Raw genomic sequence first — 15,861 nt, forward strand, 5'->3', positions numbered from 1 at the left:
TAGATATATATATATTTCTTTATTGATTAAAGTATTACATATTTCTCCTTTTCCCCCCAGTGACCTCTCTCAGCCACTCCCACCCCCCAGCACATGGTTGATCTCTTACCCCCTCCCCCCCCACCCTCCCTTGCCTTCCCTCTGAGGTTTAATGGTCTGTTCAATGCTTCTCTGTCTCTGGATCTACTTTTGTTCATCAGTTTATTTGAAGTTATAAAAAATTTATTTAGCTCTTCAAAATCAAAAGCATGAGCAATATAGTGGCTTTTCTGTCCTGTCTTTAGTTTAGTGAATTGAATACTTACTGAACAGAATATTATATTATTGAGGCATATTGAATACAATGCTATAATATTGTAAAACACATTTAAATGAATATTTAAATATCAAATGCTGAATATAGTTTATATAATATGAACTATTTTCATTACTCTCTATGAATTTTTATATGCTTCTGTATGTTTTTTTCTATGAAGCCAGTCATTCTTTTTACTGAATCTAATTTTCAACTTTATAATTATATTCAGCTTCTCCTACTTGCTCATCAAGTGAATATATATGTGCCAGCGGAGGATGTATTTCAGCATCTTTGAAATGTAATGGAGAATATGACTGTGCTGATGGTTCAGATGAGGTACAATCTATCATTTGATTAAAATCTCTGAATTACATGAATTAGATTTAGGAAAGCAAATGTAAAAGAAATAGAGGAAAGTGACATAATCTTGATTCTTACCTGTCTAAAATGCTAGAACAAGTACATTAACTACAGTAATTTCAACAAATACCTGAATTTTAATGTTGTTTATAGACTAAATCCCATTGTTATTTGCAGAGGTTACATTCATTCAATCAAAATGAAAAAGCCCACTGTGTGGTCAGTCTCCAGTAGTGTCAGCTGCATGCTTCTTGTGCTTGTGACTGCGTGTTATCATTAATAAAAACTACAGTGCCCATTTGTATTGGAACAGATGGACTGTGTGACTGAATGTAAGGAAGATCAGTTTCGATGCAGAAATAAAGCCCACTGTGTTCCAATTAGATGGCTGTGCGATGGAGTTCATGACTGTGTGGATGGCAGTGATGAAGAGAACTGTGACAGAGGTAAGGTATCCGTGTGTGTGTGTGTGTGCCTGCTATGAGTAGAAACAACAGTTAAGGCGCTGTGCAGAATATATAGTGTGCTAGAGGCAGAAGATAAGATCATTAAGTGCTGATGACTCTCTAGTTTCATTACATAACAGCCTGCTCTAAATAAGCAAAATATGGATAATTTTCAGGAAGAGTATAATATCAGTCTTTGTACAATGATGACAACAAAATTCAAGTCTCTATCAAGTACTTGCCAAGAGCACGTCTTTGGACTAGGTGCTGGGTCAGGTATAGAAATACTAGAAGAAAACAGGTAACATAGCAGTGAAACCATTATTACAAAAGCATTTTCAGAGTACATTTGTCTACCATATTGCTTGCCTTATTCTGAGTGAATAAAAATAACATATTACTACATTACTATATTACACATACTAATATGCTAGATCAGTGGTTCTCAACCTTCCTAATGCCGCAACCCTTTAATACAGCTCCTCATGTTGTGGTGACCCCCAATTTCATTGTTACATATTGAATGTAATTAAAGCATAATGATTAATAACAAAAATAATATGTAATTATATATGTGTTTTCTGATGGTCTTAGGCGACCCCTGTGAAAGGGTCATTCGACCCCCAAAGGGGTCATGACCCACAGGTTGAGAACCGCTGTGCTAGATCTATATAGGTTATAGGTTGTGCCCAGATTTCCTTCTTGACATGTGGTTGAGAAAATTACCTACACTTTTTGTCAGTCTGGAAGACAACTTTGAGTTTTGTAGTATATTATTTTCCAGCTATGTGAAGATATTTCCTGACAGATAACAGCTTTTAGTTGTAAGTCACCACAATAAAATCAGTGATTATTACTACTTTAGAATTAATGAAATGAAAAGAAAGAAATTGTGTGATGAAGCTTATAATGACCATAAATTACATAAGTCTTGTTATTTTTGTAATGTTAAATATATTATTAAATGATTGCTTTTTTAACTTGCTCACAGAAGTCTCTCAATAAACTTTATTTTTCAGAAATATTTGGAATATTATCAACAGATAATATCAGATATTGATATAGGTTGTAAGGCATTCGAATAGACACTCAGGATTTGTAGAGTATAAATGTATCTAAATGATTTACTTCTATAAATATCAATTCATTTAAGAATAAAAATTCTTCTACTTTCTCTAATATTAGTTCCAACCTTTATGATTTGCTCATATCTGCATCCTAGAACCTGATCAAGAATTATATTCAGCAGAAGAAAGCCTAGCTCTCGTTTGGAATCTGCAATGCATTACAGAGAGCCATAAAAGGTTATACTTCCATTGTAGTTGTTTCTACTTTTGGTTAATTTCTCATTCACTTTCTGTAACTGGTCACTCTAGAGCCAGAAAGCTGTGTGGACAGTCTGACACAATCTTATGTAGTCTTTTATGTGAAGACTTTAGAGAAAAATTTAAGTTATTCATCTTTCTTTCATTTCATAACAGTGTATTTCTTTCTCCCATTGTTTCTTGCCTGGGCTCATGTAATACTACCTAACTGTTCTCTAATACATCCTACTCAGTGCTACCAGGTTCATCTTCTTTACATGTAACTCAGATTATGTCAGTCTTGACTCAGTCTTCTTCCTTTCTGGTTCCATACAAATAACTCAACTGGCAGTCAGATTTCCATAAGAATGATCCCATTTTATATCCCCAGTCTTATATTCTACTAGAAGCCCATTGCACGAAGATTCGCGCAATAGGCCTTCCTTCTCCTGGCTGCTGGCACCACTTTTCCTCTGGCACCTGGGACCCAAGTCTTTGATCCGGCCACAGCGGAGAAGCCAAGCCTCTTCAGTCTTCAGTCTTCAGTCTTCACTCCACGCCTGCATATGCAAATTAACCCAACAAATATGGCGGTTAATTTGCATAGTTGCTCTGATTGGCTGATGGCATAGCAGAGTGACACCAATTTGCACGTTTCTCTTTTATTAGTGTAGATTATTTATTTTTACGTATAATATATCCTAGCCAAACTGGAAATATTCTAAACATCCACATACTTTTCAGCATCTTCCCTGATTCTTCTGCTATTTTCACCATCTTAATAACTCTGCCAATAAAAATTATATCTGTCCTTTCAAGTCCATCTCAATTACCACTGTCTTCAACCCAATTACAGTCTTTTTTTTGGAGTTTCCCCAGCCACTCTTTGATTGCATTCCTATTAATTCATTCTCCCTTCTAATATAATTATTTCTGTATCATTTGAATGCATCCCCTGTTGAAATGTGAGTTTCTTGATGTCAACAATTGCATATGCAAATAGAACAATGAAATACATTTCAAGTCATGATATTATTATGTACAAAGTCATAGAGTTGAGGGACAGTTAGCAGTTTAGGAACCACAAGTAATTGAAGATTTATACTAGAACCTGAATTTAATATTAAGCCTAATGAAAAGTTTTCCAAGGCTCTTAAGGAATCTTCTTTTAAAAAAAATATATATATAAAAAGGAGAGGGCGATAATTTTGTACTATATCATAGTGCAGATAATTTACCGAAATGTTAATCTCATTTAGTTTCATTTCTTATCTACATGAAACTTTCTGTGCTCATTTTTTTCCCATGATATCAAATCCAACCACAGTGAAATGTCCCCAAGAACTGTAGGATTATCTGGAGAGAATAAGGAGGGTACAAGAGTGAAGAGAGCAATCTTATCAGGATTAACCTATTTTTTAAATATTGGATTTTATAAAAACTGAACAATGGAACTCAGGTTATAAAGTCAAATGTTACATAAAAATATTGAACATTATAGCATTTCACACCTGAGGTATCTCTCATATTTAAAACTATTCTAAATGTTTAAGCTTATTGAATTAAAGAATTGAGAACCTTTAATTCAATCACTTATAAATGTGTCAAAGTTTCCCTCCCTTCTCTACTCATGCCTTTAACTTTTCTTGAGTGTTAGTTGTTGTTGTTGTTGTTGTTGTTGTTTTTCCACTACATAAATAAATTCCAGTGAAGTATCTTGGTGGATAAAGCATTTGATCCTGTATGGATGTACCTTCAGGCGTGACAAAGTTCAGATTTCTAGTATTTAATTTACTTCCAGGAAGGGGTTTAGGTTTGGATAAATGTACATCAAGACATTGAGGAAACAGAATGCCAGAATTAACTCCTCTGCTGCTAAATCCAACTTTCATTCATCTCAAATCTGGACCTATGAGCTGACAGGAGCTAAGTGTTGGGGGCTGGATAAACATGGAATATTCTTCAAAGTGAATTAGTTTTACTGGTTTACTTTAGGAAAACTAAAACCCACAATGCTATGGAATTAGAAACATCTATACTTTAAAAGGTAAAACATGTTGCCTCAAGGAAGCTTAGTATTTGCTTTGCCCTGAGCTCCCAAACTTTATCCTTATAGCAATTTCAGTGGAAAAGATTGAGAGTTGTCCTCTTTAGTAATCATCACCTTAAAATATGTAAGCTACTTATGTAAATTACAAAATATTATTGTATATTAAAGTTTCTGTCAGCCCAAATTGAGATGAGAATTCTAGATGCTTAGTTTCTGTAGTGACACACTTGTCCAGATTTTTATGAACCTGCCAAGGACTCCCTTATATTTAGACATAAGTTGTTAATTAATAAATACTTTCTATTGTCTAATAATCTCCTGTTGAGCTGATCAAGAACATGACTAGGAAACTGATATTATAATTCAGAAAATCTCTTTTAAAATACCTGGTATACTTTTTTGTTGTTGTTTCTGTGTGCTTCATGCCAGTTCAAAATAAGCTTTTAAGTTATATAAGCTTTTAGGATGCCATGGTAGCCACCATGGTGCAGTTTTTGAAATGAAAAGTATTTATGATACAATAGGAAGCCTTTAGTAAGTTATCACAAAACTTTTGCCTTTCCATTACAATTATGATTTCATTTTTATGTCTCTTCTTTTTAATAAAAGAGTGGCACATCCAACATTCCCATGGGGAAAATTATAATGTTATCTAATATACTTTAGTGAACTCATTTTTTCCTTTCAGCAATCCTGATGTGCTACAAATAGAGTTTTCTAAAATAATCTGAAGATATTGAGTTCACAATTTTTTTTGAATTTAACTCATTGTACATTGGAACATGCAATGAGATTTAATCACTAGAATCTTATTTTAAAAGAATACAACCCTTTTTTATATTCTATGAATTTTGGTATTGAATTAAGCCAACAGTCATTTTAATTATTTTTAGAATTGAAGACTGTGCAATTTATCTTTTTTATTGTTGCCAGACAAAATTGATACATAGTAATTTATTGCATGGGTTTTAGTAATTTAAATTATTTTAGATTATTTAGATTGAGTTAGGGCATTTTAGAGCTAAAAATTGCAGAGTTTGAAAGAAAGGGGCATCCCAATGCCAGACACTATACTCTCAGAGGTCTCACATGGTAATATTCACCTTAGTGTTCTAGACCAGGACCTGCCTTTATCTGTATCTTAGAGTTTGTTAATCGAGTTTGTTAGTCCTTAGAAATGTCAATGTAAGCTGTACACTTCTGTTGAGATTTTTCCCCAGAAAATATTACAACTGTTCTGATTCATATCACTATACATTCTTGTTCTCAACTTCAACTATCTAAGATTCTAAGATTCTAAGCAATATACCTATATTTCTTTAATCATCTCTCTACCATTATGCATACCAGATTTTTAATAAGTTGACTTTATTTCTCACCTTCTACTTCACAGCAATAATAAATTTTGATCTTCTTTAAACATCTGACCACCAAATTAACAAAGCCACCCATACCTGTGCCCAGCCATTCCTCCTCCTTTCTATTAAAATGGAAGACTAGTCTCCCCTCCAGTCTAAGGATATTCTTTTCATTTTGCTATAAATGTTAAATTTTTCACACTTTCTGAATTTTCAAAGAACTCATAATATCAGTTGCCCTCTCAAATGTAGCTACTCTATGTCAAGTTATCATCAGTTATTTTCTGGGTTGCTGCAACCCCTCTTCATTTTCTTCCTCCAATCTTGGCTTTATTCCTCACTATCTTGGTTTCCAAGTTCTCCACACTGTAGCTAGAATTATCATTCTAAAAGTTCAATCTGATTCTGTAATTTCCTAAATTAAATCTTTGCTACTGGAAGTGAATTATTAGAGATCTGTGTGCAAGTCAAACCCAGAACAAGAGCTATTTGACCTTCATAAGACTAGGCTCATTATTCACTCCAAAGAGCATCCACAGTTGAACAATGCTTCATCCTAGGTATTTTGTAGGCTTGCAAGAATGAGCACTATTGCTCCCCAGCCCCATGTCTAAATGAGCATATCCTTTTAAAAATATGTTAATACCGTCAATCATCAAATCTAACCGGTATATAAGCTATGTTTCTTAGGTATGAGGTTTAAATAGGTAAAGTATTTCTCTGAAAAAAATCTTATTAATCTTAATTCTAAATTCCCATTAAGTATCTTTGTGTTGTTTCCCCATGCATAGCTTTCAAATATGAACTTATAAATTACTTTAACCATACCTCTTTTGTAACATATGAAGACATTGAGTCCCAGAGAGATTAATGGACTTGTCCAAAGCAAAACAATGGAAGTTCCTAACTCCTCAACCATTGCGGTTTCCTATGTATTACTATATACATAGACATATAACCAAAATTTATTAGTACTTCGGGTCCTTTGCATGTGGCAAGTGTACTTAATTTTGAGTTAGAATATCCTTATAGTCTCAATGCTTTCTATTTAATTGCAAAAAAAGGAAAACATTTTAAAAATTAAAAATAGAATACTTTATTGCATAATTATCATGAGGTAACTCTAATATTTCAACACATTGCCAATTTTTTATTTCTATATAAAATTATTTTTCTATGACAACACAACCTTTTTACTGGTTAATCTGTTTTCAGTGATTCAGTTTGTCAGTTTTAGATATAGTTAAATTATCTCCTTTTCTGTGTCTTTTCTTTCCAGAACAATACAGTTTTTAATAATGAAGGTTAATACCATTTAAAATCTAAATCTTCTTATGCTCAATAACATAAAAATATATGAAAAGGAAGATAATTTAGAAAACTTTCTTTGACCAGATATTAGTATTTTTAAAGAAAATATGACATACATGAGGGTAATACCAGATTGCTTTGAAAAGTAAACCATTAATATCTTTTTTTAAAAAATAGTTTGGACATCTCATATTAGATAGAAAAAAAAATAAAGAACTGAGAAACTAGAATCTGTGCTAATCAGCAGAATACATGTTTTGCTGACTGGCTTTAATTATGCTATATCTTTATGTTTGTTTTTAATAAAGGAGGAAATATATGTAGAGCAGATGAGTTCCTTTGCAATAATTCCCTTTGCAAACTCCATTTCTGGGTGTGTGATGGAGAGGACGACTGTGGAGACAACTCTGACGAAGCCCCGGACTTGTGTGGTGAGGCATTTCGTGGCTCTAGATTGCTCTCTCATCTCCCGATCTAATGCACCCGCATGAATCAGTGACATGGTGAAGGGACCCACAAATCCTGCTGCCCTGGGTTAGGTAGATAAAGGGTAACCACAGATATAGCCTTTGTTCAAGTAACAAGAGATTACCCTGTTCAAAGTTTATGACTTTATGGAGAGCCCTCTTAAATCTGAACTTTCACATGTCAACACTGTTCACAAGATAGATATGGCCTGTCTGAGAGGATTTAGAGTAGTTGACCTTTGGAATTGAGTAAGGTTCATCTAAGGACTTTGGCATCATACCAAATTGGTGCTTTAGCCTAAAACAATTTTCCTTTGACAGATAAGTACATGGAAAAAATGTGAATAATAAAATTATATAGTTCTACATGGATCCCACTACCGAGGCTGAAGTTGTTGAGAGGCATATCTAGTATATCTATATTTCTATCTGGATAAATTTATATAAAGATATCTCTCTTTAGACATACGATACACATGTTACACAGATAAGTGAAATAGGAGCTATTTAATATTTAAATCTAAAAATCTTAAATAACTTCCAGGGCTAGGAAATGGTTCTCAGTGACATGCCACACAGCTGCTGGAAAATTTGGAAAATACAACTAGCTTGATTCTCTGGATATTTTTTAATTCCCTCATTGGTACCAACATTGAGTCAAACTATTATGTGCTGGAGACTGTGCTAAAAAAAATGGGATTTAAAAGTATGAGCACATGGTCCTTTTTACAAGGAGATATTCTGTTGGATATATAATATTTTCCATTCATTATATTTCAGGCACTGGTAGAATTAAGTAAAAGGTACAGACAAGGCAGTGAGAATAGGATGAACTCTGCTTAAAGGGAAATTCTATCTTCAGAAAGAAGGAATGGTTTCTGAAGATTCAGGGGAAAAAAAGGTTGCATAAAAGGTGAAAAAATTAGTTTTTAATAAGACTAGAGACTCATTCTCTGTTATTAAAATGTTTGAAATGAGTTGAATGAATTGATTGACTCTGTGTCAATGTGCAGTCATTTAATTAGACAATAACACATTTTCCATCCCTTTATTTCTACTTTTTTTGTGTGCGCCATCAGAAGCATATTCATATATAGAATGTGGAAGATTGGTGTTGTAGGGAAGTTTGAAAAGAATACAAATTTGAATCATTATAGCAAAGTGAAAGAGAGAGACATGGCTAGATATATGTATAGGATTTTCAAGTAGTATTCAAGGCCCATCTGCCATTGATACATATTCATATATGTTATATCAGTTAGCCTTGTGATATGATCATCTGCAACATTCCTGCACTTCCCAGATGCAGACCATGGAATAGCAGATGGTTTATTCATCTAAGTTTGTGGGTTTTTTAGATAACTAAGATTAGAAAGAGGAAAAGGCCAGGATATTCAGATTATTTGAACAAAAGTGAGTTTCTAAGTGAGTGCTTGGAACAGTGTCCAACATATAATAAGTTATCAATAAGTATTTACCCAATGAGTATATTAAGAGATGAAACATGGAAGGTAATACCATTAGAGATGAAAATAAATAAAAAGGAAGGCAGTGGAAAAGAGGGAAAAGGTAGAGGTATCAATGGGCTAAGGCTGAGGTTTCAGCTTTATGTTTCAGCTTTATGCGTCTTAATGAGACTGCTTGAATTTAAAAGTTGGAAAAGTAGCCAAAACCAGTTTGGCTCAGTGGATAGAGCATCAGCCTGCGGACTGAAAGGTCCCAGGTTCGATTCCGGTCAAGGGCATGTACCTGGGTTGCGGGCACATCCCCAGTAAGAGATGTGCAGGAGGCAGCTGATCGATGTTTCTCTCTCATCAGTGTTTCTAACTCTCTATCTCTCTCCCTTCCTCTCTGTAAAAAATCAATAAAAAATATATTAAAAAAAATAAAAAAATAAAAGTTGGAAAAGTAGCAGATTATGATCAGAATTTGGAGCATTCAAATTAGTGATTTTGTAAATGAAGTAATTGGAGGAAATATCAAATTCAGCTACACCATCCTATCTAATAATAGACAAACATGGTAATTGACCATACCTTTGCTACACCTCCCATTGGCTGATCAGCATAATATGCAAATTAACCACCAACAAAGATGGTGGCTAATTTGCATACTGCAGGCAGGGCAGGACAGCGCCATCCCACCTGCCCTGCTGTCATCCGGGCCTGCTATCCGCGACCTGGGGCAGCGGGCACCTGGGCATCCCGTGTACAACCCGACCCGGGGCGGCTGGGCGGTGCAGCAGCAATTGGCCAGCCCACCTGGCCTCCATCTGGATGTCCCGTGTGTGACCCGACCTGGGGCAGTGCCCCAATGCCCGGATAGGCCCTGCTGTGTGTGTGACCCTGGGCGGTGCCCCAACCCCTGGATTGGCCCTGCCATCTGCCACCGGGGAGCGGGCCTAAGCCAGCAGGTGGTTATCTTCCGAGGGGGCCCAGACTGTGAGAGGGCACAAGTGGGGCTGAGGGACACCCCCCCACTCTCCCGGCCAGTGCACAAATTTTTGTGCACCGGGGCTCTAGTGTATAATAGTGCTCCTATCTGCAAGCAACACAAACTATCATTGGCTGAATTTTTTAAAATTTTGTTGAAGTCTTTCAATGTCCACAGCCTTCTTAGGGGAATGGATGGCCTAAATAGATTAAATATAAATACCTTTAGTTTGAGAAACTTAAAGAACTAAGAGGTCCACTCATTGGGTGGCTTGCTCATTTGGATGTTGAAATCACTTAGGATGTGGAATTAATTTGGATGAAGGGTATGTACTACAGTCTTCAGTGAATTAAGGGAGAGTTTTATGTTTATGAAGTTGATGAGAAAATAGCAATAAGAAAGAGGTATAATCTAATACTTGACCCTCAAAATAGCAGTTTTTGTTTTAGTTTATTTTTAAAATAGAATGTGAAAAAATATGCTAATAAAATTCTGGAAGCTGTAGTAGGAAACTAGGTTATCTTCAAACATGAAATAACATGAGGTTTGAGCAATTTAAGAGACATTCCTAAAATACCTATAGGAAGGAACTATGCTTAGAGTAACAAGCAGATTTTAGTTAAAGCGAGGAGGTCAGCAAGGAGGATAGGGCATATTTAAGGAGCTAATAAAGTAGCACTGATACATGCCAGAGTACTTACTCCTTGATCCTGCTCGACTACACCAACTGTGAGGTGCACAGATCCTCTGCCAGGAACTGTACCTTCTTGAACACCGGGTATGAGATGGAAGAGACATGAGAAGTCATCGCAGGGACATAAGAGAGACTTTATTGTAGACCAAGTAGCCATTGCTAACCAAGGAGCCATCAGATATAACAGTTCTTCAAAGTAGCCTTACAAAGCAGCAGCCACAGCCAAAGGAGCCCTTGCTAACACAGCAGCCCAACGAAATAGCCATGCAGCGGCTGGTCAGCAACACATCTTTATACCAACTCAGACAAAAGAAGCTTCTTGCCAAATAGTGACATCAATATTTGGGTTATAGAAAAGTGCACCTGCACAGTGCATGCAGTAAGTTTGCTATTTACTTGCTTTTGCACCTGCATAAGGCAACTTGGCCTTGAACCTCTGGTGTACGCTGATTAGGGTTCCCACACCCAAAGATTAGGAGTGATAAGATATAAGTCTGAAAGAGTGGCATGGATAAGGTAATGATAAGTCTATTATGCCATGGAAAATACCTCAAATCTTATTCTGAAAGTGATAGATAAGTCTAGAAGAGATGATTAGATTAATGTGTTTGGTGGATTGTTATGGTGGCTTTTGGAGAATGTTGGGTTGGGCAGTAAAACAGACATTTAGGGTTCTACTACAGTCCTGTCAGAGATAATAAAGAATTGCCCTATTGTGACTGTAACTGGTATGTATGGAAAGAAGAGGACAAGCTTGGGGACAATATCATCTGAACTTATTGAGTAATCACAGTCGAAGGACCAGGAGAGAAATGCATTTAGAATAATCCCAGAAAAAATGGCTGTGTTGGGCCACTAACAGAACTATGGAAATAGACAAATCTTATGTTTGGGGAGAAGGGAGTTGAGGAAAGAAGAGAAGGAATTGAGTTTTGAACTTGTTGAATTTAAGATTTCCATGGGAAAGTTCTATAATTAATTGTGAAATGCTATAATTGGATCTCAAGTTGCAAGTCTTGAGGGTTTGGAGTCAATGAAAATGTATAAGCAGAGAATTCAAGAGTGAGAACATGAAGGGATCAAAGAGAGAGCCCTGTAATATTCTATGAGGATGAAGTAATATTCTATGAGGATGAAGAGTCATTATAAATGTTTCCTACTTCATGGGTGGAAGTCTTTTGAAGAGATAGTGATAGAAAGGACAAAAATATAATTCCCTGGCTTCCATTAGTATCTCTAAAACTCTCTCTCTCTCTCTCTCTCTCTCTCTCTCTCTCTCTCACACACACACACACACACACACACACACACACACACACACTAAAATGAATAAACTGCCTACCCTGGCCAATATGGCTCAGATGATTAAGTGTTGTTTTGTGCACAGAAGGGATGCTAGTTTGATTTCCAGTCAGGGCACATGCCTGGGTTTCAGGCTTAATCCCTTTTGGGGGGGGGGGGTGTGTGCAGGAGGCAGCCAGTCAATGTTTCTCTCTCTCTTCCTCTCTAAAATCAATAAAAAACATGTTTTAAAAAGATTAATAAACTAAGATCACCTTATGTGCCTCAAATACATAGCTGCACATTTGTTTGACATAGAGTAAGAAGCCTAGCTATAGTATTATTGAGTTTTGTTTTGTTTTTTTTTTTGTGTGTGTGTGTGTTGTTGTTGTTTTCACTGAATGGCCTACTTTCAGTTTTGGGCCTGTAACATATGCTTGCTGAAGCTCCATTTGGTGTGAAATTGCTCTTTTAGATAGTAAATGTCCTGCCATGTTGTATAAACTGAAGGCATAAATTAATTTGGTACACCAAGTGAAGGCAGCTAAGATAAGGCATCTGGAAATGAGAGCATGAAATTTGTCTCTTTTTCTCATTTCATTCAACATTTCAGCTGTGCTCTCTTTTCTGTAGTTAATATAAATAACTAGGATCATAAGCTTCCATTATCACACATTTTTTCTAGTATCTAGTTGTAGGCAATTTCCATAACAAAAGATATTCAGAAAAGCTAGATTATGGATTTGAAAAGAAAGAAAAAACTAAAAGAAAGACAAAAGATGAATAGTTGTTCAAAAGTCAGTGTATCCAATGGAGCTGCTTTGTTTTGTTTTTGTTTTGTTTTCAGGCAAATTTCTTTGCCCACGCACAAGACCTTACAGATGCAGAAATAACAGAATATGCCTGCAGTCTGAGCAAATGTGCAATGGGATTGATGACTGTGGGGACAACTCAGACGAAGATCACTGTGGTGGTAAATCCATTTAATGTGAAATAATTGATTTAGTGACAGCTATAAAATAATAAAATGATTTTAGAGCTCAAAAATTTTTTAAAAAGGTTTCATGTGTATGTCTGAGGGTAGTTTTATAGACACTTGATTATCTGACAGAATATGAAAATAATCTGCTAACATTTTCTTTGTATAGTAGCACTGTGCAACTTAATCCAGAATCTCCACTTGTCCATAAATCTCCTTATAGGTACTTTATTAAAGAAAATACTGTGTAAGAGAGATAACATAGTGGTTTAAAAATGTTCTGTAAAAGATCTCCTTGGGTCGGAGTGGGCTTCTATTGATTGTATGTATGTGCATCCAATCCCTTTTTTACAATTCTGAAATTAAAAACTCTTAAATCAAAAGTTTTACTGAAGTATGTGTCAAAACTGGTGACAAATACTGACTTGATCTGGTCTGTGGCAGTTTATAGTGCTTAAAAAAATCCCACTCAGGATTATATTCACACATTTTCCTGTGGAAATATGGTGTTATTTACTATAAGGTAAATACACTGCTATATTATAAAAACAACATTGCAGAAATTTTAAATTTGGCCCCAAGAGCCTCAAATAAAGGATTGTGGACCCATGTGTTTTTATAGTATTTAGTAAAATCTTGGACTTGCTCTATTCTCAATAAATTTGTTTTGATTTGATGAAATTCCAATTATTTTTAATGACCTTGTAGGTAAGCTTACATATAAAGCAAGACCTTGTAAAAAAGACGAGTTTGCTTGCAGCAATAAAAAGTGCATACCCATGGACCTCCAGTGCGATCAGCTGGATGACTGTGGAGATGGTTCAGATGAACAAGGCTGCAGAATGTGTGAGTTTGTTTTCTTTTCAAGTGCCGTGGCACACAAGTTCAATTTTTACTTTATTATGAGCAAATTTATTTTACTATTCTGAGGAAAATATTTCTGTTCAAAATGTGCTTAAGTAATACCATTTGTTAAGCTTTAACCAAAGCAAATATGGACATCACTTAAGTTGATATCCGAAAGTGTGAGGTGGGAAAGGCTGATTTTGCTATGAGTGACTTTATTGGAGCTGTAGCTGAGAACTCAATATTTAAATTCAAATTTGACGTTCAGCAAAGAAATCTATATCACTTAATATTTTAGTTTATAAAATATAATGATAATACTTTTTTGAATTTTATAAGCATTGATATTTCTTTACTTATGATAAAGGTCTTAATAATTTTTCAATGTTTTAAAATTTTAACCTATTGCCAAATTATTCTTAGAGAAACTATCATTATTTTATTCAATTAGAGTGCTATGATAATTGAGCTATTAGACCTTGACTATTAAGCATTTTGTATTTAGATAATGTTTGATATTTGATTTTTTATATTAAGAAAATGGTTGAATTTAAGACCATAAATTAAAGTTACTTATAAAAGCCACTAAATACTTCCTACTTTTGAGTCTTTTCTTATTTTCTTATTTATGCATTCAAGTTGTTCCTCACTGGCTGATGAAGCAACGCACATCAGGATACAGCTACATAGCTCATCCACAGTATAATTCCACTTGTGTAATTTAATTAATTGTAAACTATTCAAGAGTTAGTGGGGATTAATAATGCTTACAATTTTGATAATGAGAGTTCTCATATTTCTCAATAATTTGAGTTGTTTAGGCAAAATAGGGATAATTTAATATTATCCCTATAATATTTTGTCTTTATTTAATTGCATTCTAAAATGTTTTCCTGGATGGGAGATGAAGCAGTGAAATGATAACAAGTATGTTTGGAATTACATATAACTCAAATTCCTTCCTAACCTGTTTGCAGCCCAAGGCCATTGGAACATGTTATACACTCAATCCTCATATGTGTCCCTGTAAAAGTTTAAGAACTGCTGGTTGTGCCTACCTGCTCGAGTAACATGTATATATGATTATGTCCCTGAACACTGAGTTTAGCTAAAACATAAATGGCTACAACTCTAGGTAGTTTCTAGGAGATGTTTTGGTCATTAGAGAAGGATGCAGAACTCGTGCATCATAATATAGTAAAGAGAGCTTGTCATTAGAATCATTTATTCTTTTTGACATTTTATTTTTATTGTTGAAGGTATTACAGATGTGCCCTTTATTCCCCATTGAAACCTTCTAGCCCACACCTGCCCCCACCCAGTTGTTCACCACACTATTGTCTGTGTCCATGGTTATGCATATAAGTTTTTTGGTTAATCTCTTCCCACCCACCCAACCCCAAGACATAGAAGCATGGAACAGACTGTCCAATCTAAGAGAATCATTGATTATTGAATTCCTTTTAGAAAGTAGTTTAACTTGGTAACAGCTGCAGGCAGTTTGGTCTAAACTACATTCAATGTAAATGAGTTCAGTTTTTATCCTCTTCTTTTCCTTTAATAGAGAAGAGGGCTCATATGGAGAAACCATAATTTTATTAATTCAAAAAAGAGTCATCTAGGGTAAAATACACATAATTTTAAATTAAGAACAAAAGTAAACCCCTACTTCAGGAATTAGAGCTATATTAGTTTTGATCATATTTTTTAATCCCAGCTCCCACTGAATATACCTGTGAAGATAATGTGAATCCATGTGGAGATGATGCATATTGTAATCAAATAAAAACATCTGTTTTCTGTCGCTGTAAGCCTGGATTTCAGAGAAACATGAAAAACCGACAGTGTGAAGGTATAGTACATTCCCTCAACAGCTTGCTCTTAAATCTTTAGGTTATAAAAGACTCCCAAAGCTGCTAAATTGGAAGATGACAGGGGGATTGATTTTCATCAAAATGGTGTGTATCTGCGGGTTACCAGTTTACTTATGAGAATGAAAGTCCCTGGGGTTAAGAGCCTGTTTGTTTTTACTGC

At 35.1% G+C, this 15,861-nt stretch overlaps 1 protein-coding gene across 1 annotated transcript in view; it reads left to right on the plus strand.

Moving 5' to 3' along the window:
- The window catches only part of LRP1B (LDL receptor related protein 1B), a 1,379,523-nt gene that overhangs the window by 1,247,001 nt on the left and 116,661 nt on the right, over positions 1-15,861 (plus strand). Inside the window, exons 70-75 of the mRNA XM_036320679.1 lie at positions 528-634; positions 972-1,104; positions 7,436-7,558; positions 12,850-12,975; positions 13,690-13,827; positions 15,545-15,679. Coding sequence (XP_036176572.1) covers positions 528-634; positions 972-1,104; positions 7,436-7,558; positions 12,850-12,975; positions 13,690-13,827; positions 15,545-15,679 — 762 coding nt within the window. The remainder of the gene's footprint in view (positions 1-527; positions 635-971; positions 1,105-7,435; positions 7,559-12,849; positions 12,976-13,689; positions 13,828-15,544; positions 15,680-15,861) is intronic.

The sequence above is a fragment of the Myotis myotis genome, unplaced genomic scaffold, assembly GCF_014108235.1.
Source record: "Myotis myotis isolate mMyoMyo1 unplaced genomic scaffold, mMyoMyo1.p scaffold_m19_p_8, whole genome shotgun sequence".
NCBI classification, from domain to species: Eukaryota; Metazoa; Chordata; class Mammalia; order Chiroptera; family Vespertilionidae; genus Myotis; species Myotis myotis.